A 21,514-nucleotide genomic window follows, 5' to 3' on the forward strand; every position below is an offset into this window, starting at 1 on the left:
TCAGATGAATTTTGGCCGCACTGCGTGAGGGCTGGCCTGGCCGAGCCGCGCAGCTCCGGGGTGGCTGTGTCCCGGCCGGCCCGGCTCGCACGGAGGGGGCTGCGCTGGGTGTCCAGCCAGCAGAAGCGGCTCAAACCTCAGCCAAGCTGCGCCGTGGCCAACCTGGCCCCGCTGGGCTGTGCCGCAGGCCCCCAGTTACCTGTCTGAAAGCCGGGAGCAAGAGACAGCTTTCCCGGGGTTTGTTCGTTCTTAAAGGTGGATCACAGAGGCGTGTCAAGCTTCTCAAGTGGCTTAAAAAAGTTGCCAATATTCAAACTAGCCAGTTGATTGGTTCTGTCAGGTCTAGAGGAAGCTGTAAGCACCTCTTTGCAAGAGAATCACTTCGTGGCTGATGGAGCCCTCTTTAACTAAAAACCCAAACTATGCTAAACCATGACACACTGACATTTCACTGAAGCTTCTGTGATCAGACTCTTCCACAGGCAGGAGTGAAGAGTTTAAGCCAAAAATCAAGTCCTGATCATGCCAGTTGAACACAGCTCTGAAAGATTCCCTCACAGGCCAGATTTTCTGACCACTTGGATCTTAAATCATTTGACTGAGTATCTTGCAATATGATTTCTGCTGCTTTCTTCCTTTCTCTACTAACAGTGCTAACAGTACTGCTCATTCTTGAGATGCAGGGGGTTTTCTTAGGTGTTTTGGGTTTGGCTTTTTTTTTTTTTAAGTTTGTAAAGCACATGTCCATGTTGTGAGCAAATTTATTGGAATGTGAAACCATTTTCCTTTATTAATATTGAATGGATGCAGTTCATATTCTATACAGCAGTACTAAGATGCTGTGTGGACTAAGAAATTCTTTAGAAGAATTAAAAATATCAAAATGTTTTGAAAATCTGAATTGCATCGATATCACGTCTGTAATTTGGTTAGAAAACATGCTATTAGAAGCAACAACAATTTGTGTTGTTTAGGTCATGGCAGAGCTGGGAAAAAAAAAAAAGACCTGAACTGAAATGTATTTTTAAAATAATAATTAAAAAAAGGAAGCAGAAAATTCACGTAAGTGTTTATGCGTTAATATAGGAAAATGTGATATAACTCATCAATTACAAATCAAGCCTTAAATTACATAGGTATGTAAGGCTGTGATAGACTGGAATTAAACAAAACTCCAAAACTCTTTGTCCAAAGACAGCCACAGCTCTTCCAGACAGGAGTACTCAGTCTATCTGAAACAATGTACTTAGGAATTCCTGAGTGATGCATAGAAAAATATTTTTCTGTCCCCTTTTCAGAGAGGTTTTACACTAAGTTCATTACTGCATGGTGAACACATGATCATGAGGCTCTTCCAAATGGCTTTAACAGCAAATGGGCTGTTTCAACAAATTCTAAGTTTTTGAGACTGCTTTCTTCTCTTCTAGATAACAGAAAGGATTGTTCTTGTAAATCAACACTGAATTTCAACCAGTAATTACAAAAACACAGTTTCTTATGCAGATTAATCATTCTGATACATTTGATGCATCAGTTTCTATCACATTACAAACATTTAATGGCTCATTCTTGCCAAGTTTACTGAGGATACAAAGAATCAACCCAGACACTTGTGACCAGCTCCAGTCAGTGACAAAAAATGGCAACAAAGTCTCCACCCTACAAACTCAACATCTCTGGGCTTCTCCTGCACTGTCAAGATGAAACCAGACGAACCAAGCTGCCACCAAAGTCAAACAATTCTCGGTCCTTTTCCATTACCAAATTTAAATTCCCCATCGCCACAGCTAAGTGAGAAACTGCCACTAAAGGTTTGCACTCTGATTTTATCAAGCATCAAGAGAACCCAGCAGACTCAGAGGGGGCAGACAACCAACTCCCTACATTACATCCACTTAGTCAAAAGCTTTTTTCCACTTTTTTTATCCAGTACACCCATAAATAAGTTCAATCACATATAATGGTCCACCTGGATTTCATGGTGCTACTTTCTTGATTAGAGACTGCTAACTGGAGGAATAAGTCGTCAGAGTCAATGCACACCAGCATTTTTTAATTAGCCGTGAAAGGGAAGCCAACACTTAAGAAATTAGAGCACTAGAATAAAAGATGACAATTTTGCTATTTATTAATGATTTTTATAGCTCAAATTTAAAAATATTAAACCAGAAACAATTCAAGGTTCATGAAGAAAAATCTGGAACTATATACATGCACAATTACGAATATCTTGATTCTTGTCAATATTTACTTAAGCTTTTTGTACAAATCTTTTCACACAGTTGTATTTACAAGCATGTCTGTTTAAAACATATGAACATACATCTCTTATAGCATTTACAAATCTTTTGAATATATATTTTTTTCTTAGAAACAAAAGAGTATTTCCTTGATTTGACAGTTTTGGTTTCACCTTATGATACTGGACAGGTATTTATTCAGAGGGATGGAAAGAGTTAACATTATTCAAATAGCTAAATAACAGTCATCCTACTGATACCCAGAATTATCACATATGGCTTTAAATACCTTCCAAACTCGAAGGATCATCTCACAGGTATAAACTACAGTCCATCTGTGGTGGTTTCTAATCAAATCTCAAGCCTTTGTTTGGGTTAAATCCACAACTCAGCAGATAATTTCTAAGCATGTACTCAGAGCTAAGAGGCCCTTTTAGTTATAGAAAAAACAACTTTCCTTCCAGCCAAGTCAAGACTATATGAAGTATGTATAAAATGGGATGTATGGGCTTTTCCGGACACTCTAGCTATCTTTACAGATGTTTTTTATCATGGGATACCACAGTTTTGAACAGACAATATTTGTGCGGATTTACAGGAATCAAGTGAGAGATCTTGTAAGAAGGGGAAGAATACTTTTTCCTCAAAAGCATTTTCTACAAAACAGAAGTCTGAGAAGGTTTTGCACATAATAAATTTAAGTTACTGATACAATCCAACCAGTTAGATCACTTCAAAAATTAACTGAAAATCCATCAGCTTGCTTGCTTTTGGTTGGGACAAAAAACCCCAAACCTCTGGCTTTGGCAAATCAAGAAGTCACCTCCTTTGAACACTGTTCTCTAGAGCTCCTGCACTGATTCTTCCACAGTTTGCTCCTCCACAGGCTGCACAGCCTCCTGAACATAAACAATGAATTCTGAAGCCTCTCCACCCTGGGTATAGACAGTCACTGTCTCGATGCCTTCCACCTCATCTGAGGACACCACCAGGTGATGCTGCTCCGACAGCTCCACTGAGGCCTGCTGCAGCGTCTCCTGGATCATCAGCGTGTGGTTGGCTGCCTGCTCCTCTTCCTTCACCTGAGGAGACATTGAAGAACTTACAGAAATTCCACCTTTCCAGTAAGTACCTGGTATTGTGATGATTATTGGTAATACAGCGCACACAAATTAGCAATCAAACAGTTTTGAAAGAAAATGTAAGTTCTACAGAAAATGTGAGCACTTTTGATTAATGAGGGTGTAACTAGGCAGAATACTGAAAGCAGCAACACAGCATCTCAATTCTGTGCACAGAGAGCTGCAAAGTTTCAGGTACATTGGTCTTTGGAGACAGCTTTAATCTCTCAGCAGTCACACATTCAAAACTGCTCTTATTTAAATACATCTGAACTCAAGCAATTCCTCTAGTAGCACTGAGATAAGAATCCATCCAAAACCGTGTAAAAAAACACCTACTGTACCCATGTCTTTCTTTTTTTCCCTAATCAATGACTGCTCAAAGAACTGAAAATTTCATTGTAAACCTTAGGGGTTTTATTAGAAAAATGTGAAATATAAATATTACTGAAATAGATTCCTAAGGCCTACTGTTTGTGAGGCAGCAATGCTTACATTATTGAAAGGAGAGTGATAGAAACAAGTGAAAATAAAAGATTTTTTACTGAACAGTTTGCTTCTTGGCAAAATTTAAAAAAGCAACACAATCTGGTGTTGAATTCAAAATTCATACATGTGCCTGTCAATTATTGAAACACAGTATGTACTAGAATTCAAAACCAAGTCTTAATCCTCTACCAATCCATATAAAATTCCTATGCAAAGTACTCCATGCAAGTATAAATAAATCAGAAAACTGTAAGTCATGTGGAAGAAATGCATTCTCTCAAGTGTTAGTGATAAAATAATCTACTTTTAAGGAGAGAATGGAACAGCAATTTTTCAGTATGCAAGACATATGCAATGGCATTTGTTAGTGGAAGTTGTCCCTGCCCATGGCAGGAAGGTTGGAATGAGATCATCTTTAAGGTCCTTTCCAATCCAAACAATTCTAGGAATCTATGATTCCATTTGCTGGAGTTCAGTGTGCTCTCGCAGCACGGAGCTCTTAAGTGATCTTAAAAAGAAGAGGTCAGACAAGGCAGACTCTACGAAGTGTGGAATCTAAATTACAGAAGTTAGAAAGGGCTAATTTTTTTTAGTTAGAAGCTGGCTCAAAAGTAAACAGCATTAACACAATCAAATTCAAGTTAATATAATTAAGATCATTAATGTTGTTTAAGACGGGAGTGGGAACAGAAGAGAAAAACTACAGCAAAGATTCCAAGGATCTGTCTGGTCCCTTAGAGACGAGCAAGGAGAAAAATAAGCCCTGTATGTTTGTTTTCCTGATGCTCTTTTCTCAGTTAATTTTTTTTCCCTAAGCAACCATTCCCTTTGTTATACAGTGACTTTGCTTCTGACTTTTCTATTTCATGTTTAAAATATCTGTCAGAAGACTTTAGAGATACACAAGCCCCTTAGGACTTCACAGTACTTTGAACTTTCACTCAATTAATAAGGCTATAGAAAGCTTTTTCTTGAACAGTAACAAGTATGTCCAGGTGTTAAATTATTCAGAGGGCCCCAAGTCAGTATGGCTGCAATATACTGATGAAATATATGTGGATTTTATCTGGTGAAAGATTTAACATCTAAAGGGAACGTGGCCATTGTCACTGACTTTAATGCAACAGCACATTCATACCTGCTGATGCTCACTCTGGCTTTGTTGCACAGGATTCAGGTTATAGGGATAAAAATACAGGAATAGAATGAAGTCCTTTCCACATTCTGTTTCTTTTACCAAACGTATCTGAATGTTTTATCTGAAATACAGTTTAAACATCTCCTGCTGAAGTTCAAGCTCAACACTCTACAAAAGTAGGTGATGCTGGATGTTTTTCTTGACACGGTAAAATTTGCAACCACCCTCAGAAAGAACTATTTATGTTGTCTCAAGATACAAGTATCATAAAATCAAAGAGTCATAGACTCACAGAATGGTTTGGAGATTGACAGGGAACTTGGAGATGATCTAGTTCCAACCCCTCTGCCATGGGCAGGGACATCTTCCACCAGACCCATCCAGCCTGGCCTCAAACACTCCCCCAGGGTTGGGGCATCCACAACTCCTCTGGGCAAGCTGTTCCCACGTCTCACTACCCTCTGAGAAAGGAATTTCTTTCTAACATCTAATCTAAGTCTCTCCTCTTTGAGTTAATAAACAATCCCCCTCATCCTTTCCCTATCTGATCATGTCACAAGTCACTCTCTTTTTATAAGCCCCTTTCACCAACATACCCCTCACTAATGAAAGCTTGAGCCTCTCTTTGAAAAGCAGGGAGCTAAATAATGAAAAATAACCACAGCACTGTTAACTTGCTTCTCTTGCTGCTCCTAATGCACCCTTTTTTTATTTTTTAATTAATAAAGAAACCCTAAATCCTACTGAGAGCAACAGAGCTTTAGTGAATTCATACACTGAACTCCCTTTTCATAATTGTCCTCTCCTCTTTCCTGAGGGTACCAGCTCCACTGTCAGCACCTGTGTGGAAGTTAAGGACATACACAAGATCCACCAATGAATATTGCTCCAGGCCAGGAAAAGTCTAATCACCAGTGAGTTCAGATAGGAAGCTGCAGTTAAGAATGTTAGATAATTAGAATCTCACAGCTTGTTATGAATCAGCTCACAATTACAGCCCTTGATGCTAGAGATGCTCAAACAAATACAGAAATAGGGGTGTCTAAAATGTGGCCCTATAATTACGCAATATACACTAATCCCTCGTTTTAGTGCACTACACATAACCCTATGACAACATGCCTCAGGCCAGAAAAATTACACTATGTTTGCTAAGAGCTGCAAGAATGCACAACACAGTATGAGATGGATCTCACTGTTATCACTCTAAATCAAAACCCATAAATAATTTTAAATATAGTTTTGTGAATGTACATAAATAATGAACAGAGGAAAATAAATAGAGCACAGTTGCCACAAAAATGGAATGAAAGCGGAATCTCATTCAATTCAATAGCAGCAATCTAATACTTACTTGGTTTTTATATGCTTTTGAAATGAAAATGGCCAATAAAGAAAGTTAGTTTAACCTCCCTACCTGACTTTATCAGTGTGGGTTTATTACCCTTGTCATGCAGGGTAGAAAAAACTAATGCCTTTATTTCTGGTGTTTCTAGCTTCCAAAATCTTTTTTGGACAGCTATCTGTAATCCTTTTAGTTTAGACAAATCAACACATTATCTGGGATATTTACATTTCAAATCAGTTCAATGTTTACATGCTTCTCCTTGGTTCCTATTAGATTGTTCCACAGGGAATCATCTCAAAATGTTAATTTATATCCCTCAAATTGAAGAAACAGTGGGACAGCTGCCATCTGAATGAACGATGTCACTACACTCAATTCTCTTTATTGGCTTCTGAAATCTTTTGAAGAGTAGCACCCAAGACCTCTTTTCTGTTTGAGAGTCAGCTGAAAAGCATGTCTGCTTATCCTTCATTAAAGAATGACAGCAAGGAGCTGAAGCCACACACTGCTGGTGCATTACATCAAGTCAGTACCTGCATAAATATTCTTTATTAACTAAATCTGTCTTGTGCAAAAGCCAATGGGACTTTTACCACCATGTTTTCATAAGAAGCTCAACATCTCTAAATTCCAAATGTTCTTAATTTACATATCCGAGAACCATCCAAATACACGGAAGCATTTGTTACAAATGGGTCTCTTAGAGGAATCGATTCCTCTCAAAACAAGAAAGTCTTTAAATTTGAAATAAATGAATTCAAGCCATTAAGGAAAATATAATTCTTCCCTTTCCTGAAAAGGAGTGAAAAAAAAGTATTTGCAGTAAGATGCTAAAGTCTTTTCCTTACTCTAGATCTCAACCTGTGAAATACTGAAATATCTCCAATTTTATTTGAAGTCAGCAGGAGCTGCAGGTCCATTGTGTTTAAAACAGTTTTGCTGGGCCTGTCCCCAAATCCTCAGTGGAATCTCTCCCTTGATTTCAGACTGAATGCTGCTTTTCAGTTTACCATGAAGCAGAAGAGTTAATCAGAGAGATCTTTCAGATTTTCAAAACCTTACACTAGGCTGCAGATGCTCCTATTTATATCATAAAATATCAGTAAGAAAATATACAAAATACCTGCCGAAAGGATTAAAATGAAAGCATTTTAGATCACAGAGAGCACCTGGATATGTGATGTGTCAGCTTACATTGGTGCCTACAAGTTTTTTTCAGTATCATTTGAATAATTTCAACTCTTTATCAGTTTTGGTTTACATACAGTTATATTGTGTGAAAAAGACACACAGAAAACACTAATTCGATCATCTGAATCTCCATAATGAGCTACAAAACAATCTGGTGCACAATGGTTTGTGGCAATAGTAAGAGGCTTGAGTATGAAAGACTTGTTTTGCATAAAATAAAAACAAAAAGGAGACAAATCTTCATATTGGTGATGAAGATTTTTAAAAAGTTTTAGCAATTGGCTGGTTGAATACATCCTAACAGAAGGACTGTGATTGGACATGGCACTCATCTGGCAAAATGCTGGATCACCCCACTTCCTTTTGAGGCAGAATAGCAACACTGCCACTGTTGTAGGAGCTCTAACAGGACAGCGATCTTGACATGAGATTTTATCTGTACGTTACAGAGATGAGAACTCCTCAAAGGCTGAGGAAAGAGGGCCTCAGCCCCATTTAAAACTTTCCATTGCTGTTACTGTGACAGGAAGCATCAAATTGCTCCACGTTCTAAAACAAGTACAGAATTGACAATCAACATATTTATAATTTCATATACTGGCAGATTTTCTAGATTAACACCAGCACCCATCATCACGTCAGGACCAATTCAAGCCAGACTGAAATACAAGATGTGTTGCTGAAGTACAATGTTGAGTAGCCTCTGATGTGACAGCCATGCTAATGTTAGGTATTTACTTTTGAAGATGTGATTCACAATAAAATTCTTTTCTGTGATCTGCTTTGAGCTGATGTATAATCTTTGCTCTGCCTTCCTATTGCTGTCACTTTGAAGAAAGTGACTTACCATGGTAGGATTTTACTGGAGCCTGAAGAGATCACAGAATAAAAGGATGAAAGGAACTAAAATAAAGGGTGAAACACATGGAAATCCAGTGTTTTCTGGTTATCTTCTGATAAAGATCTGTTTAGTTATTGTAACAGTTGATTTACTTATTCTCCAGAACACATTATGTCTAGGTTAAAAATAGGTTACTATGCTTTTCAGGGATAGATTTAACCCTTCACTTCAGCCTACAGAAATAGTAAAAACATCCGTCCTGTCTCATCTTTCTGAATGGAAGGAAAAGAGAGAGAATTCAGCAGCCAACTGCTGCTCTTTATTGTTAATATTAATGAAGTGCTTTGGATCAGGACCTGGATTGTATCAGCTATGCTACATGAAACGAGTAGTTCATGCCCCAAAGGCCTTATAATTTCAGTATCATTTCAGTATAAAACAAGAGACAGTAAGCAGATACAGAAAAAGGGTGGTGAGAGAGTAAAACACAAATGAGACAGTGGTAGCTCTGTGTGACAGGCATTAGTACCAATATACAACAGTCTATCCACAGATAATTACTGTCATCATATTTTTGACAAGTAATTGAGAGAAGACAGTGAGGTACAAATTGCTCCTCATTAAAAATCCACATAACTAAGCACAATATGGAAGAAGACATTAAGAAACTTGTTTGAAAAAAGTAATGAGCATTTAAATCTTTGTGGACTGAGCAAAGGTAGGAGCCAAAATCTTTACAGTTAATGAGAAATGGGACTCTAAGTTGGAAAGGACTAAAAAAAAACCTAGGAAAGGAAAACCAGATTTTTTTTGATGTGGCAAAAAAAGGAACACCAAGTAAACAGGGTAAGAAAGAGGAGAGAAAGCAATCTTGTATTCTTTCAGAAAAAAACTCCAAGAGACAAAACATAAACTGTGAATGTCAGAAAAAAGATTATCAAAGTTAACTATAGCATAAAATAATGATGGCTTGGACAACCACTGTAGCTAAAAGGTTGAAATGGGAAACCATACAGGAGTCATCATTCAGAACAAATTGGCACCATTTAGGTATTCACCTGCAGGCAAGGCCCAATAATGTTCCTGAGGAGGACATCGGCTCTCTGGCTTGAGGAGACATCCCACAGGGTTGAAAAATAAAGTGGACTACTGATGAATAGTGGTACAGAAAGGCTGATATAATCACCTCAGTGATTAATAATAATGACTAGTGATTAACACAAACTTCTCAGCCATCTTCAGAGTGAGCTCAAAGGGATGGCTCTAGAGCATAAAAACCCAATACAGTATCACAGGCTTAAAAATAGCCAATTACCAGCAAATTTGCTAATCACTATCTAAATGAAAAAAAAAACCCAAACTGAAAAACAGATAACATGCAACCAAATTCAACTGGTTACTGTAGTGCATACCAATGTAAACCTTTGGTTTGGAATCCAAAATTCTACTGCTCTGGTTCAGTAATTTGATGCAAAAAGAAAAACTCATATTTGGACAAAGAACCATACATCAAAGAGATCTGATACAAATAATAAACTGCTTTTATGAAGAATAAATGAATTAAACAAGAAAGTATCTTGCTACCATTACACATTCCTGCTAACAAACACTGGAAATGGAAGAGCAACAACTTAAAGGTAAACAGACCAAGAAGGGGAAACACTTCTGATATTCTTGTCAGTGCAGTGAGGGATTCAGGAACTAAGCTTTCAAGGATGTTCTTCATATATTGTGAAACCAAGAATATGCACTTTGAATATTGTTTCCCTGGAGAATAATTTATAACACTACACACTCCAAGAGTCTCCTCTGCAAAAAATAAGATATCAGGGGGCTCATTTCTGAGGGTAATGTTTCCTCACAAGAAACTCAGTTTAACTTGAAACAAACTTTTTATGGAACAATTAATATCCTTATTTGGTGTACATTCTACCTCAAAGAAACAACTATATATTAAGGCAGTTTCTAGATAAACACTATCTCTGCTCTAGTTAACACATAGATTTGGTGTGAGAAACAAGTCTCTGAACACAGGCCTGCAGAGACTCTAAATTGAGGGTGTCTGTGACACTGGTCTGACTGCTCATCCTCCAATCCTGCCTTATGTTTGGCAGGTGAGCCAGGAAAATAGTACACATACACCCTTATAAATAATGTATTGAACAGCCTCTTCTAGCAAAATAAACAAAAAACCAAATGAATCAATCTCCACCCTATGGCACAAGGGCAAAAGTACATCTGTAACAGGACACAGAGAGTTGAATGTGCAGAAAGGAAAGTGTCTTGTTTTACCACCTTCCTGAGTGCTGTTCCCACAAAACTCCTTTCTCCCCAGTCTCTTGCCTGTATTTACCATCTACTATGAAGAGTATTTCATGGCTTTTCTAAGCATTTATTAGCCTCTTTCCTAGTTGCTCTTCAAACTTAGCACTCTTTGCTCTCTCCTTTTCCCCACTTTGTTACTTTTTTGGTGTTTAAGCAGAGCAGAACAACTCAAATGTCATGCTATGAAGAAATATCTTCATGAGCTCTTTTACAAAGAAATCCAGACTGGATCCCTAGAACTGAATAAAGATGGACTTCTCCTGCCATGTTGTGATCAAAGCTTTAAAGGGGATTTTTGCCAGTCTCAGATCATATTGGTAAAACTTCACATTATTAACTGTTTTTTCCTCAGGAATTTGGTGTATATTACATTCCTTAGCAGCTGCATATTTTCAGAGCTCACACAACTGGATTTATCCCAAATTAGAAAAAATTTAACTTTGATAACAGATTAGTATAGTGACTCACAGGAAAGATTAAGATAAAATCATTTCAGGCTCTAGACACAACCTTGGAAAGGTCCCATATATGTGACACTAACTGAGCCAAAAATGATTCCTATTTACCAAGCAAAATACAAACTAAGCAGGGTTAATTTTGCATTTTTGGGGTTTAAAATCGTAAATTGAATCCCAATTCTGGCTGGAATTGGTTACTGCTATGTTGTCAAAGCCTTTTCTTTATATAATCATTCGTATAAACAAGAAATATGAGGTTTCCTAAGTCAGAACTGATATTTTGTTCTCAACATGCAATTCAGGAGCTGTGAACTGTGAAGAGACAATCTGATCCTCATTTCACCTCTATTATAACGTGTACTTATAATTCAGGATACTTGCAGTAAGACTACAAGCAGAACAATAATTTAATAAAAGAACCCCTCAAACATGGTACCCTTTATGTCCTATGACTTAATAGAAAATTTTAGAATTTTATCAGTTATGCCTAATTAATACACCAAGTATCTTCCAAGATGCTGAAAAGGACTTATGGATAAAGACAGAGTCTTGCTACTGGAGGTAAAAATTCTTGCATTAACCTGAAGCTCTACAAGCACAGCACACTGAAGGTATGTGAGCACCCAGAGTAGGAAGTGCTAAGGCATGAGGATGGCAGCATTACTGATAGATACAGCTGGATTCATACATGATTTTAAGGATTAAGTGTAAATGGCACTTTTATGAGTGAAAAGTAAGGATGAGGACAGCTGTGGGAGAAAGAAATTTCCAGGGAGGAAAGAGAAGACAAAAATAGGAACACTATAGTGTAAAACTTACAGCCAAAAAAAACCACAACCTTTTTAAAACATACTAGTAATCTAGAATTTAGAAGAAATTTCTCAGTGCAAATAGAGAAATATGAAGGCAGCTTGCAAGGGTTAGCTAAAAATGAGATATGAAAGCAAGAACTGATATAAAAAATGGATAATGCATGTCCTTAGAGAAAAAGAAAAAAAACCAAACAGCATAAAAATCAGGACAACTACAATAAATATTGTTAAGGGCAAAAAAAAGGACCCAAGCTGCTAAGCAAGGACTCAGTGAGGCCATTAAAGAAAAGGAGTGGAAATTCAGTGACAGATGATGTCGATATATTGCTGACACCCTGAATGAATTCTTTGTCTCACAATCCACAAGAGAAGCTGAAGGTCACAGAAGAAAGTGTGGAATACATTTTCCAGTAGGAAAGTGAAATATAAACATGTCTAAAGGTCACTTCAAGGTTAACAATTAGGAACTTGGGATAATTAAAACTCGACCAAGTCATAGGTACAAATGAGGGATATCCCACCACCACCAACTCAGTATTGAAGAAAAAAACCAACAGTTTCTAATAGTGGATGATTAAAGTCAAATTAGTAACATTTAAAGACTTCTTTCCTCAGATTAAAAATGGGAGTGCCTGTAACTCTGGAGCAATTTTCTGGTGAGAAGACAAGAGCTGGAAAGTAACTACAGCTGTATAACAGACTGGACTATGATAAAACTGATTACTAAAGAAAATTAAAAGAATTAAAAAAAAAGAGAAAAATGAAAAATTTTAGAAAGGTAAAAGCTCCTATATAATAAAAGACTCTAAAGGGAGGGGAAAAGGGGGCATAAAAAGAAAAGCAGCAAAGAGATTCTGTGCTCTGAGAATTCAGTATTTCATTTGATATAGGAGTGGGGCTTGTAAGAGTTCGGTATCAGACCAGTGAGAGTCACTGATGTATACAAGCAAAAAGAAGTAACTAAGGCTTAGAAGTCTGCAAACTCAAAAGGCTATAAATATGGATTTAAAAGTGAAAAAGAAAACTAATTTGGAATATAAATATTTACTTAGAAAAAGCTACCAGTAAATTCAGAGGGTCCAACAAGGAAGTGAATGGATTTTATGATGACTCAGACATTAATCAGAGTTAACTCCTGTATATTTAAAATTTAACATTCAGATACCAAAACATTCTCTTGGCAGCTCTATTCCAGCAGCCATTTTCTCCTATACCTTTAGTACAACAGCCTCAAAAGATGAATTTTCTTTAGGGAAGAACTAATTTCAGTAATATTGACAAACACCAATTGCTAATACTGCATTCGACCCCCAAAGAAGTCATCTCTATAGCACAGCATGCACGTCGGTAGTGGCTATATTATAAAAGTTGCTTTGAAACTTGCACATAATTGGACCACAATGTCTCTTCTCTTTTATGACTCAATTTAGTTTTCAAATTTGGTATGTTATTCTACCAAAAAACCCTGAACTCTTACATAGTTTCTAGTCAAAATGCCTGTTAAGTATTGCAAAGGAACATCTGAAAATGCTCTGTCTTCAAATTCTGCCTTGTCTTTGTGACATTTGGGTAGCAAGCTTAGGAATGATCCAAGTACTTCACAGACCATGAACTTCACACTTCTATGGAGCTCTCATGAACCCAATGTTCAAAACACTACAAAAAATGCTGAACTCAGAAGTTAGTTTTAGCACTCAGAATAATCAGTTTTGGTTCATTTAAATAAAAGGAGTTACTTAAAGTCTTCGAAAAGTTAAAACTTCTAATGTACTTTCCTTGCCTCACCTGTCAACCACATTGAGTGCAGACACCCCAGTGAATCAGTGGGGAAAGGGATAAGCAAAGAGCTGTGATGAAACAGAAGAAACAAGTAGAGTTTGGAGAACACTGCAAGGACAATGAGAAATGGCAGCAACAAAGTTAGCAGACACCTGTGAGAAGGAAATACAGAGCAAAAGTCTTGATGTTTGAAGCCAACAGGCACTTCAAATTAAAAATTATTTCCTTTCCTTTACTGCACCAAGGACCACCTGAATCTTTTAGATGAAAATGGCACTAAGTGTCTGCACAAAATACAAGTACGCTATTTTACAGAGCCTGAAAACACCTGCTAGAAAAAGCTGTATTTTCACGTAAATACGTGTATTTATTCATTCATATTTTATGTACATACAAAAATATATGCATTTTTAGATGTATAAAGATATATGTGTATACAAGTATAAACATGTACACATGTGGGCATGTGAACACACATACACACAACACCCAGTGAAAAATTAGTTAAGGAAAAATTCTATATGTGTCTTGAATGATCATTTAAAATTTGTCCCTTGCAAAGTAACCCCATTTCACAATACATATATGAAAATTAAATATAGCTGGTTTAGAGAAGAAAAGAGCTCTTACCTGCTTCACCACTGTCACTGTGCCAGGTGCCATGGTAACGACAGAAGCCACTGCAGTGGTATCGTGGGATTCCGAACCCAGCTCAATGATCTGCTGCAAGATGTTTACAGCTGTTGGATCCAGTCTTTCACCTTATCAGAAAGACAGCAGCCATAAGATCATCACAGCAGAGCAGTTCTGAGGCTATGTGAATCTAAGTAGCACAGCCCTGACTCACAGCACTGTTGGTACAATTCAAAAGGCTCAACAATGTGACACTTTAATAACAGATCTGTGTCAGGAAAGTATTCACAGAACAAATTTGCCCAGGGAATGCACGAATCAGCAAGTGAAGCCACACCGATCATTTCTATGCCTATTTGAAAGAGATCTAAAAGAATACATTGAATAAAGAAACAGCCACAACTCATAGCAGTAACTGCAAAGTAGGAAGCTGCGCGGCTTTACAAATCCAAATGTGTATTTACCAGACATTCATCTTACACACAACCTACCTGTACACCTATAACCAGAACACCCATTTGGTACTTTAGAAACCTGTGTTTACCATCTGACTGGTCCTTTGCAATACCCCTCAACCTAAAAGAAGTAGTTTTATTACTAACATGCTGAAGGGAAAAGTTAATTGCTTGGGAAAGCTCACAGTTATCATTTTATAAACACTGGATCAGAACGTCTGTCCTTTTTAAAAAATTCTCTGATGTGTGTAGCCCTGCCAGAGTAAAGGGAGGTTTACAAAAAAACAAAAAAACCCCTTTTATAGTTGTACTCTGATTTCTCACAAAGTGTGGAATACCTGAATGCAGAAAAATGTTTTCTGTTATGCAGGAATACAAATTCCTACCAATGGCCCACTATTCCCACATGCCCATTGTCAGCATGAGGGAGAGGTCAGACAGAGAAAGAAACTGTTAGGGTCATGTAAAGCTGCCTTATGTTTACTTTAATCACTGTGAGAGATAGAAAAGAGACAGCAATAAGAATAAATCTAATTTCTTAATTTAAATTCTTTCAAACTGAGGTTGATACTGTGATAGTAGTCTAGGTCAGATAATTTAATTTCAAATAGCAAGTATTTATATTTTGTTATTTACATAAGAAAAAAGTGTATCTGAGTACTGAAAAATGTTTGCTTGCTCTTTTTTGTTTTTTTTTTATACTATAAAACTGCCTTTAGACAAGATATTACCTTTTTCATACTAAGAGGGAATATGCTGGAAGCGTATCTGAAGTTGGATGCTCTAAAAGCAAGATTACTCAGAAAACTATTGTCTCAAGCTGAAAATAAAAACTACTATCTACAGTACATTCCATGACAATGTTTATTTTAATTTAGATATACAAAAGTTAAAGGGGAGTTCTCAAGAAGTTTTCACTTACTCAGAATTTCCACTCATTAAAATAATATACAGAAATTGGTAGCAATGTAATTAAATTGCAACATGCTTGGAAAATCTGTAAAAAGTGGGAGTTTTTGACATGTATCTGTATTGTGAACTATAAAGACCACAATGGTAAACAATTGTAAAATGTTGTCTTCTGATAACCAGGGCATTTATTTATATGCATTACAAAACACTCATAGTAATATCTACTCTAGTCTCTGTTTTAAGACTCTCAGAAATCTGGGCATTTTTTCTTTTCTTCCAGTTTTTGTTATTTCCCACTTAGCAGACATTAGATAATGCTACTCTTTTCCTCCTCAACCTGATACAGAATAGCTCACTTAGTTTCGTGTACCATCAGAATTGAGATTGTTAGTGCTGTCTTGGGAACATGGTAAATGAGCTATTCCACCATGTCGCTCCTGCAGTCCTGCTGACTAAAGCCAGAGAGGGAGAAAAATAACAGCCAGTGGATTGCCATTGGATACACATCATCTACTCTGCCAAGATAGCTAATTTCACACTATATTTAATAATATAGGCAGGAAATTCCACACAGCTAATAATACAGTGCAAAACAGGCAGTGATAATTATTAATGACTTCAGGATATAGAAATTCATAATGAATTATAATTTCTCATTTATACTTGGAGAAAATATAACCCCCCAGAACTAAGTTCTGGATGACTAATTTCATAATTTTTAATAGGAGATCACAGGAGATCATATACTGCCCAGTACACTCAAAACAATAAGGTATTTTGGAAAAAAAGGTTTATTTCTGTTCCAACCTAGAAAAAGGTAACTTACTGTTTTCAGAAGTGTATCTAAGGTTCTGTAAGGCAGCTACAGCAGCTTGAGTGCCTTGAACATCTTCTCCAGCCTCTGTGATATGGAGATATTGAGTGGATGCTTCTTCAGCAACTTCAGCAGTTAACTTGGAAACAAAACCCAGCCAAGGCATGAATAATCTCATTTCAGTGATTTAAACAACAATAAGGAATGGGTTTGGACAACAAATACTGTAACAAGAGCTATACAATGTGAAACAGAATTCAAGAGTATTACATGGGAGGTGGGATGATCATCCCACGGTGTTCTAGATTCTACTTCAAAAGTTGTTTTAAGGATGTTAAGTTATTGTCTGAATAATAATAATAAGCTGAATTTATTTTTGTTGCACAGTTATTTTAGAACTAACAACAGACTTCTACTACATCAGAGTTGAGAAAAGAACTTTTGAGCAAAATGAGTTTATAATGCAGATCTGCTAAACACCTCAGAAGCTTGAAAAAAATGGCATTTTGTTTCAGAAAAGTTATCCTTTCCATAAGCTATGTTTTTTTCAAGACAAGCTGTCAATATGTATTCCTGCTCTGATGTGACTCTTTCTTTATAGCCAGTTCAGCAACAGAGACATTCTTGCATCCAGGATATCCTCTTACTTTTTCAGCTTTGGGCATCTACTGGGAAAGTGTACAGATGATCACTTGGAATATGGATACAAGGCTTTGAAGGGCTACATTTTAAAATGCTTGTCCCAGCTTCTTTGAACAGCTGTCCAAATAGAACCTACTCCAATGTTTTCCAAGGACTTATCCTTCTGTGTGTGGATACTCAATAACTATTAGACAAGACCTGCAGGTCAGCTCTTCCAAATCAGGCATTAGATTTGTGATGGGGGAGGACTGAAATTTAGCAGAAGAGGTCTGAAACTGTGGAGGTCAGCCAACTGCAGTTGGCTCCTGGCTTTTTCCTCTCATTGGACTTCAAAATCAGCCTGCTCGGGCAATGGAACACTCAGCTGGCCAATCATAATTTTTTAATAGAAGTGTCTAAATCTGTAGTTTTCCCATCAATTCTGCATCTGCAGGATTGAAGCTGAAAACACAGAACGTATCATAGAAGACTTACTCTGCACAACATTATCATTTTTTCAGCTGATCAATTAAAAAATTCCATTTTCTAGATTTTAGCCTTCTCCGGACCAAGACATATGCTTTTCTCTGCAGCTTTGCTCATCTTACAGTTAACACCACACACTATTCAGTATATTACAAAATGCAGTGAGTTTTTCAATTTCATGGTTTTTGCTAAAGTTTTCACCCTTCCTGCTGCAAATAGAGGACTGGAAGCCTAAAATGCAAAAATAAACATTTACAAGGTTGTTAACCCTATCATATATTAAAATTTAACAGACATAGCAAGGTATGCATTCAAATGAAGATAAGATCCCATGACCTGATCTTATATAAAGTCAGAACCACATTTTTGTATGCTTCTTATTTTTATCCTTACTTTTCTCCCCAGAATTTTAAAAAAACTTAGGGTCAAAGCCACTGATATTTTGCTTTACCTCCCATTTGGTCTCCCCATCATTCTCCACTAACTTCATTCCATGCTTGTTTTTAAGATGTCTGTTGAACTCCCATTTTGTACCATACACAAAGCTGCAAACAGGACATTTAATGCCACCTATAAGGAAACACAAATAAATTCCTTGGACTATTTTCATATAATTCTTTTTCAAGGCAGTAACAACCCGTTTAATTTGACCCCATCTCAATCAAGCCATGTAACTGTAAATTGTTTTCCTGTAGCCATTTGTCCAACATGAAGAATGTTAATATTCAACATATACATCAATGGCACGCTTTAATAATTTTTTTTTAAATGTATCTTCTCTAAGACAGCTGTTCCAGTTTTTTCAAACTTTGTTCTTTTTATTTGTACATTAGCAAAGTAAACTAGGAAGAGTTAACAAAGTAATATCCTCTTCACCCAGATATCTTTGCTCTTGAGTTTTATGTTAACATGCAAACTGTAAATAAAGTTTTCTGTCTACAAAATGACACATAACATGAAGCTAGCACAATGTTTACTGTGTGAGTGTGCAGCATTACAGGTAAAAAACTGAGCAGGAAATCATGAGAATCCAATTTTCTACACCAGATTAAACAGCTTTTACTTCTTTTCTTATGAAAATCATTTGGTCAGATGTTAGATCTCAGCTGCTTGTAATTATGCCAATAAGTATTTCTCCTTTTTCCTCTCTATTGACTAAAGAGAACAAGAATAACCTGCCTGTGATAAATGATTGCATTAGGTGACCAGAACCCACTCTAACAAACCTAATGGCTCGGGAAGTGCCTTATGCCACTGCAGGAACTGTGCTACCATGTGGCTGACTCCACATCATTGTGGCCAAAGATGATGCTTACTCATGATGTTCAAATGCTTCAAACAGACTCACAGAAGCTGGTTATTAGCCAAGACCTGGGTGCACAGTCCTTTATGAACAAGGTGATTAGAAAAAACAGACCATTTTTCATTAATGGAAACCTACCATATGGTATCCTACCAGGTGAAAAAAAGTAAACATTTTATTTTGATAAAACAGAATATAACTACACCCAGTCTCTAGGGGATTCACCAACACTTGTTACTACACAAACCTCCCTCTTTGCTCTCTCAGTCTTTACCAAACTTCACTGTTAGAGTAGATGCTCAATATTTCATCTCTAAACAAATCTGAAATAGCTTCACTATTAAGGGAAACTCAAAAAGTTCAGATTAGAACAATGACATTATCAGTTACAGAAAATGAAATTACACATTAATTTCACACCAATCTGCAGCATGAGGAAAAAGCCATTGCTGTGAAACAGTGAACACTTTTCTGCATTACTTTGCTATTGAAACTATTATAACAACACACCAGGTAAATTAAATCCGTAACTTTTGTCATTATGACTTTAATTAAGTAACAAGTAATAGAAGCACAGAATTAAACTGGTAATATAGAACTCCATATCGGTGACTTGATATGAAAGCTCAGAAAAATTAATTTCTAGATGATTCTTTAAAATAATGGGTAACATACAGAGAAAGCCAATGAATTACATGCCTTTACTACTTTCAATAACAAAACTGATGTTTGTAACAAAATACTGCAGGCAGATCTTATATAACTCCATAACTTTCTTCCATTGACATGTGCTCTCCAGTTTATTTATTGGCCTAAAATCTCCATAAGATAACTCTTATTTTCTGTCCAAAGAAAGCACATGATGACAGCTATATAACAGAACACTGAGGCCACAACTGGATCCTCATGTGTGCACAAGTAGCTGCACAAACACAAGTGAAAATCTGTCTCTCAGATACATAAACAAAATATTTATGGATGGGAAGGAGGATTGGTGAGGAGAAAAGAAAAAATTGAGGAAAACTTTATGTGACTTGCCCAGCACAAAGCAAGTGGAACTAAAAAAATAAGCCATCAAGTGAGCACACAGGCAGGGCCTTGCAGAAAAACTAGTGGGTAGTGCATAAGTACTCTTGTTGCCTTTGCAGAATACATCAAATTCTTATGGTATTTATTTTCCTTTATTACTTTATAACACTAAAATAAATGCCAGATCATAGACTTCTACTTAAACAAAGAAACATGCACAAACCCTGCAAAATCCCAAGCATTTCTCTGATCCTGGGTGATTCCAATTTCTACCACAAGCCCAGAAATTAAATACTGCTGTCTATCCTTGGCAATGCAGTTGCTCAAATGAACACATTCCCTCTTCCATGAATCATTCATTTATTTATAAGCTCATTCTAGGAATCTTGAGTACAGTCCAGCAGTCTACATTCATATAAATATTTCCAATTAAGATTATCTGCAGTGCCTGCAAATGCCTCAAAAACCAATTGAGTAGAGGAGATGAGCAAGTGTGAGGCATTCACTCTGGGCTCAGTGGGTAACTTAGAACAAGCAGAATACAATAAAAATAGATATAGACAGCTTTTACTGATATTAATCTTTGTTACTTTCCCCTCTCAATTTCTTTCCAAGCCTTTTTTGCCTGCTGATATTCTCTCCTTTTCCTTTTCATCTATAGTCCTTTCATTTCAAAGGGTTTGCTTAATATCAGGTCTGAAAGGTCTTCTTCCTTTATATGAATACATGAATAATTTTCCAAAATTGCTTTTCAGATCTATGAATATAGTAAATTGAAACTAAAGAGAAGCTAGTCAGACAGCAAGGTGCAACTTCTGGCCCAAGCAGCTCAGAAACACAGAGAATCATCAAAAGGTTTGGGTTGGAAGGAACCTTAAAGATTATCCTGTTCCAAACCCCTTGCCAACTGGCAGGGACACCTTCCACTAGAACAGGTTGCTTAGGGCCCCTGAGCCTCAAGTGGGCTTGAACACTTCCAGGCATGGAGCATCCACAATTTCTATGGGCAACTTGTTTCAGTGCCTCACAGCGAAGAATTTCTATTACCTTGTATGACACTCAGGTGTCATATATGACAAATATGACTTGTCATACTGCATAATGTGTCCACAGTAATCTGCTTGTGTTGTGTGAACCAAATACAGAAGACCTGATTTGCAAATCAGGAAAACTTTTATTAACTTCAGTAGGATTCATGTTTATCACCTCAAAATGCAAACGTCTCCCACAAGGAACAATTCTTCCCTCAGTGAGATACCAAAACACTGAGAAAAATTCAGTGTTTCTATAGCATGATAAAGAATTTCTGGTCTTATTTGGAACCCAGGTGCAAGATCCATCTGATGCATCACAGAGCAGGAATTTGAGTTGGCAAAGGAAGTTGCATGTGGGAAAATTGCACCTATTAATACAGCTTTCTTCATTACAGAGCCCTGAGAAGAGACACTGACTTCATAGCTCCTACATGGATTTGATGCCCCATTACTGCTCTAAAATGCCTGACTTTTTCACAGATGAA

The 21,514-nt window shown here is 36.9% G+C and overlaps 1 protein-coding gene across 5 annotated transcripts in view; it reads right to left on the minus strand.

Moving 5' to 3' along the window:
• Positions 1 to 2,032: 2,032 nt before the first annotated feature.
• Positions 2,033 to 21,514, minus strand: part of ZFAT (zinc finger and AT-hook domain containing) — a 79,612-nt gene continuing 60,130 nt past the window's right edge. For 3 of the 5 annotated variants that reach the window (XM_032133918.1, XM_032133938.1, XM_032133929.1), the window contains exons 13-16: positions 18,115 to 18,233; positions 16,569 to 16,695; positions 14,373 to 14,503; positions 2,033 to 3,322 (exon numbers count right to left, since the gene is read on the minus strand). In XM_032133918.1, the coding sequence (XP_031989809.1) occupies positions 3,083 to 3,322; positions 14,373 to 14,503; positions 16,569 to 16,695; positions 18,115 to 18,233 (617 nt within the window). In that variant the 3' untranslated portion in view covers positions 2,033 to 3,082. The other 2 variants (XM_032133943.1, XM_032133950.1) reach the window with 2 other exon arrangements.

This window comes from Corvus moneduloides, chromosome 1, assembly GCF_009650955.1.
Source record: "Corvus moneduloides isolate bCorMon1 chromosome 1, bCorMon1.pri, whole genome shotgun sequence".
In the NCBI taxonomy this organism is placed as follows: domain Eukaryota; kingdom Metazoa; phylum Chordata; class Aves; order Passeriformes; family Corvidae; genus Corvus; species Corvus moneduloides.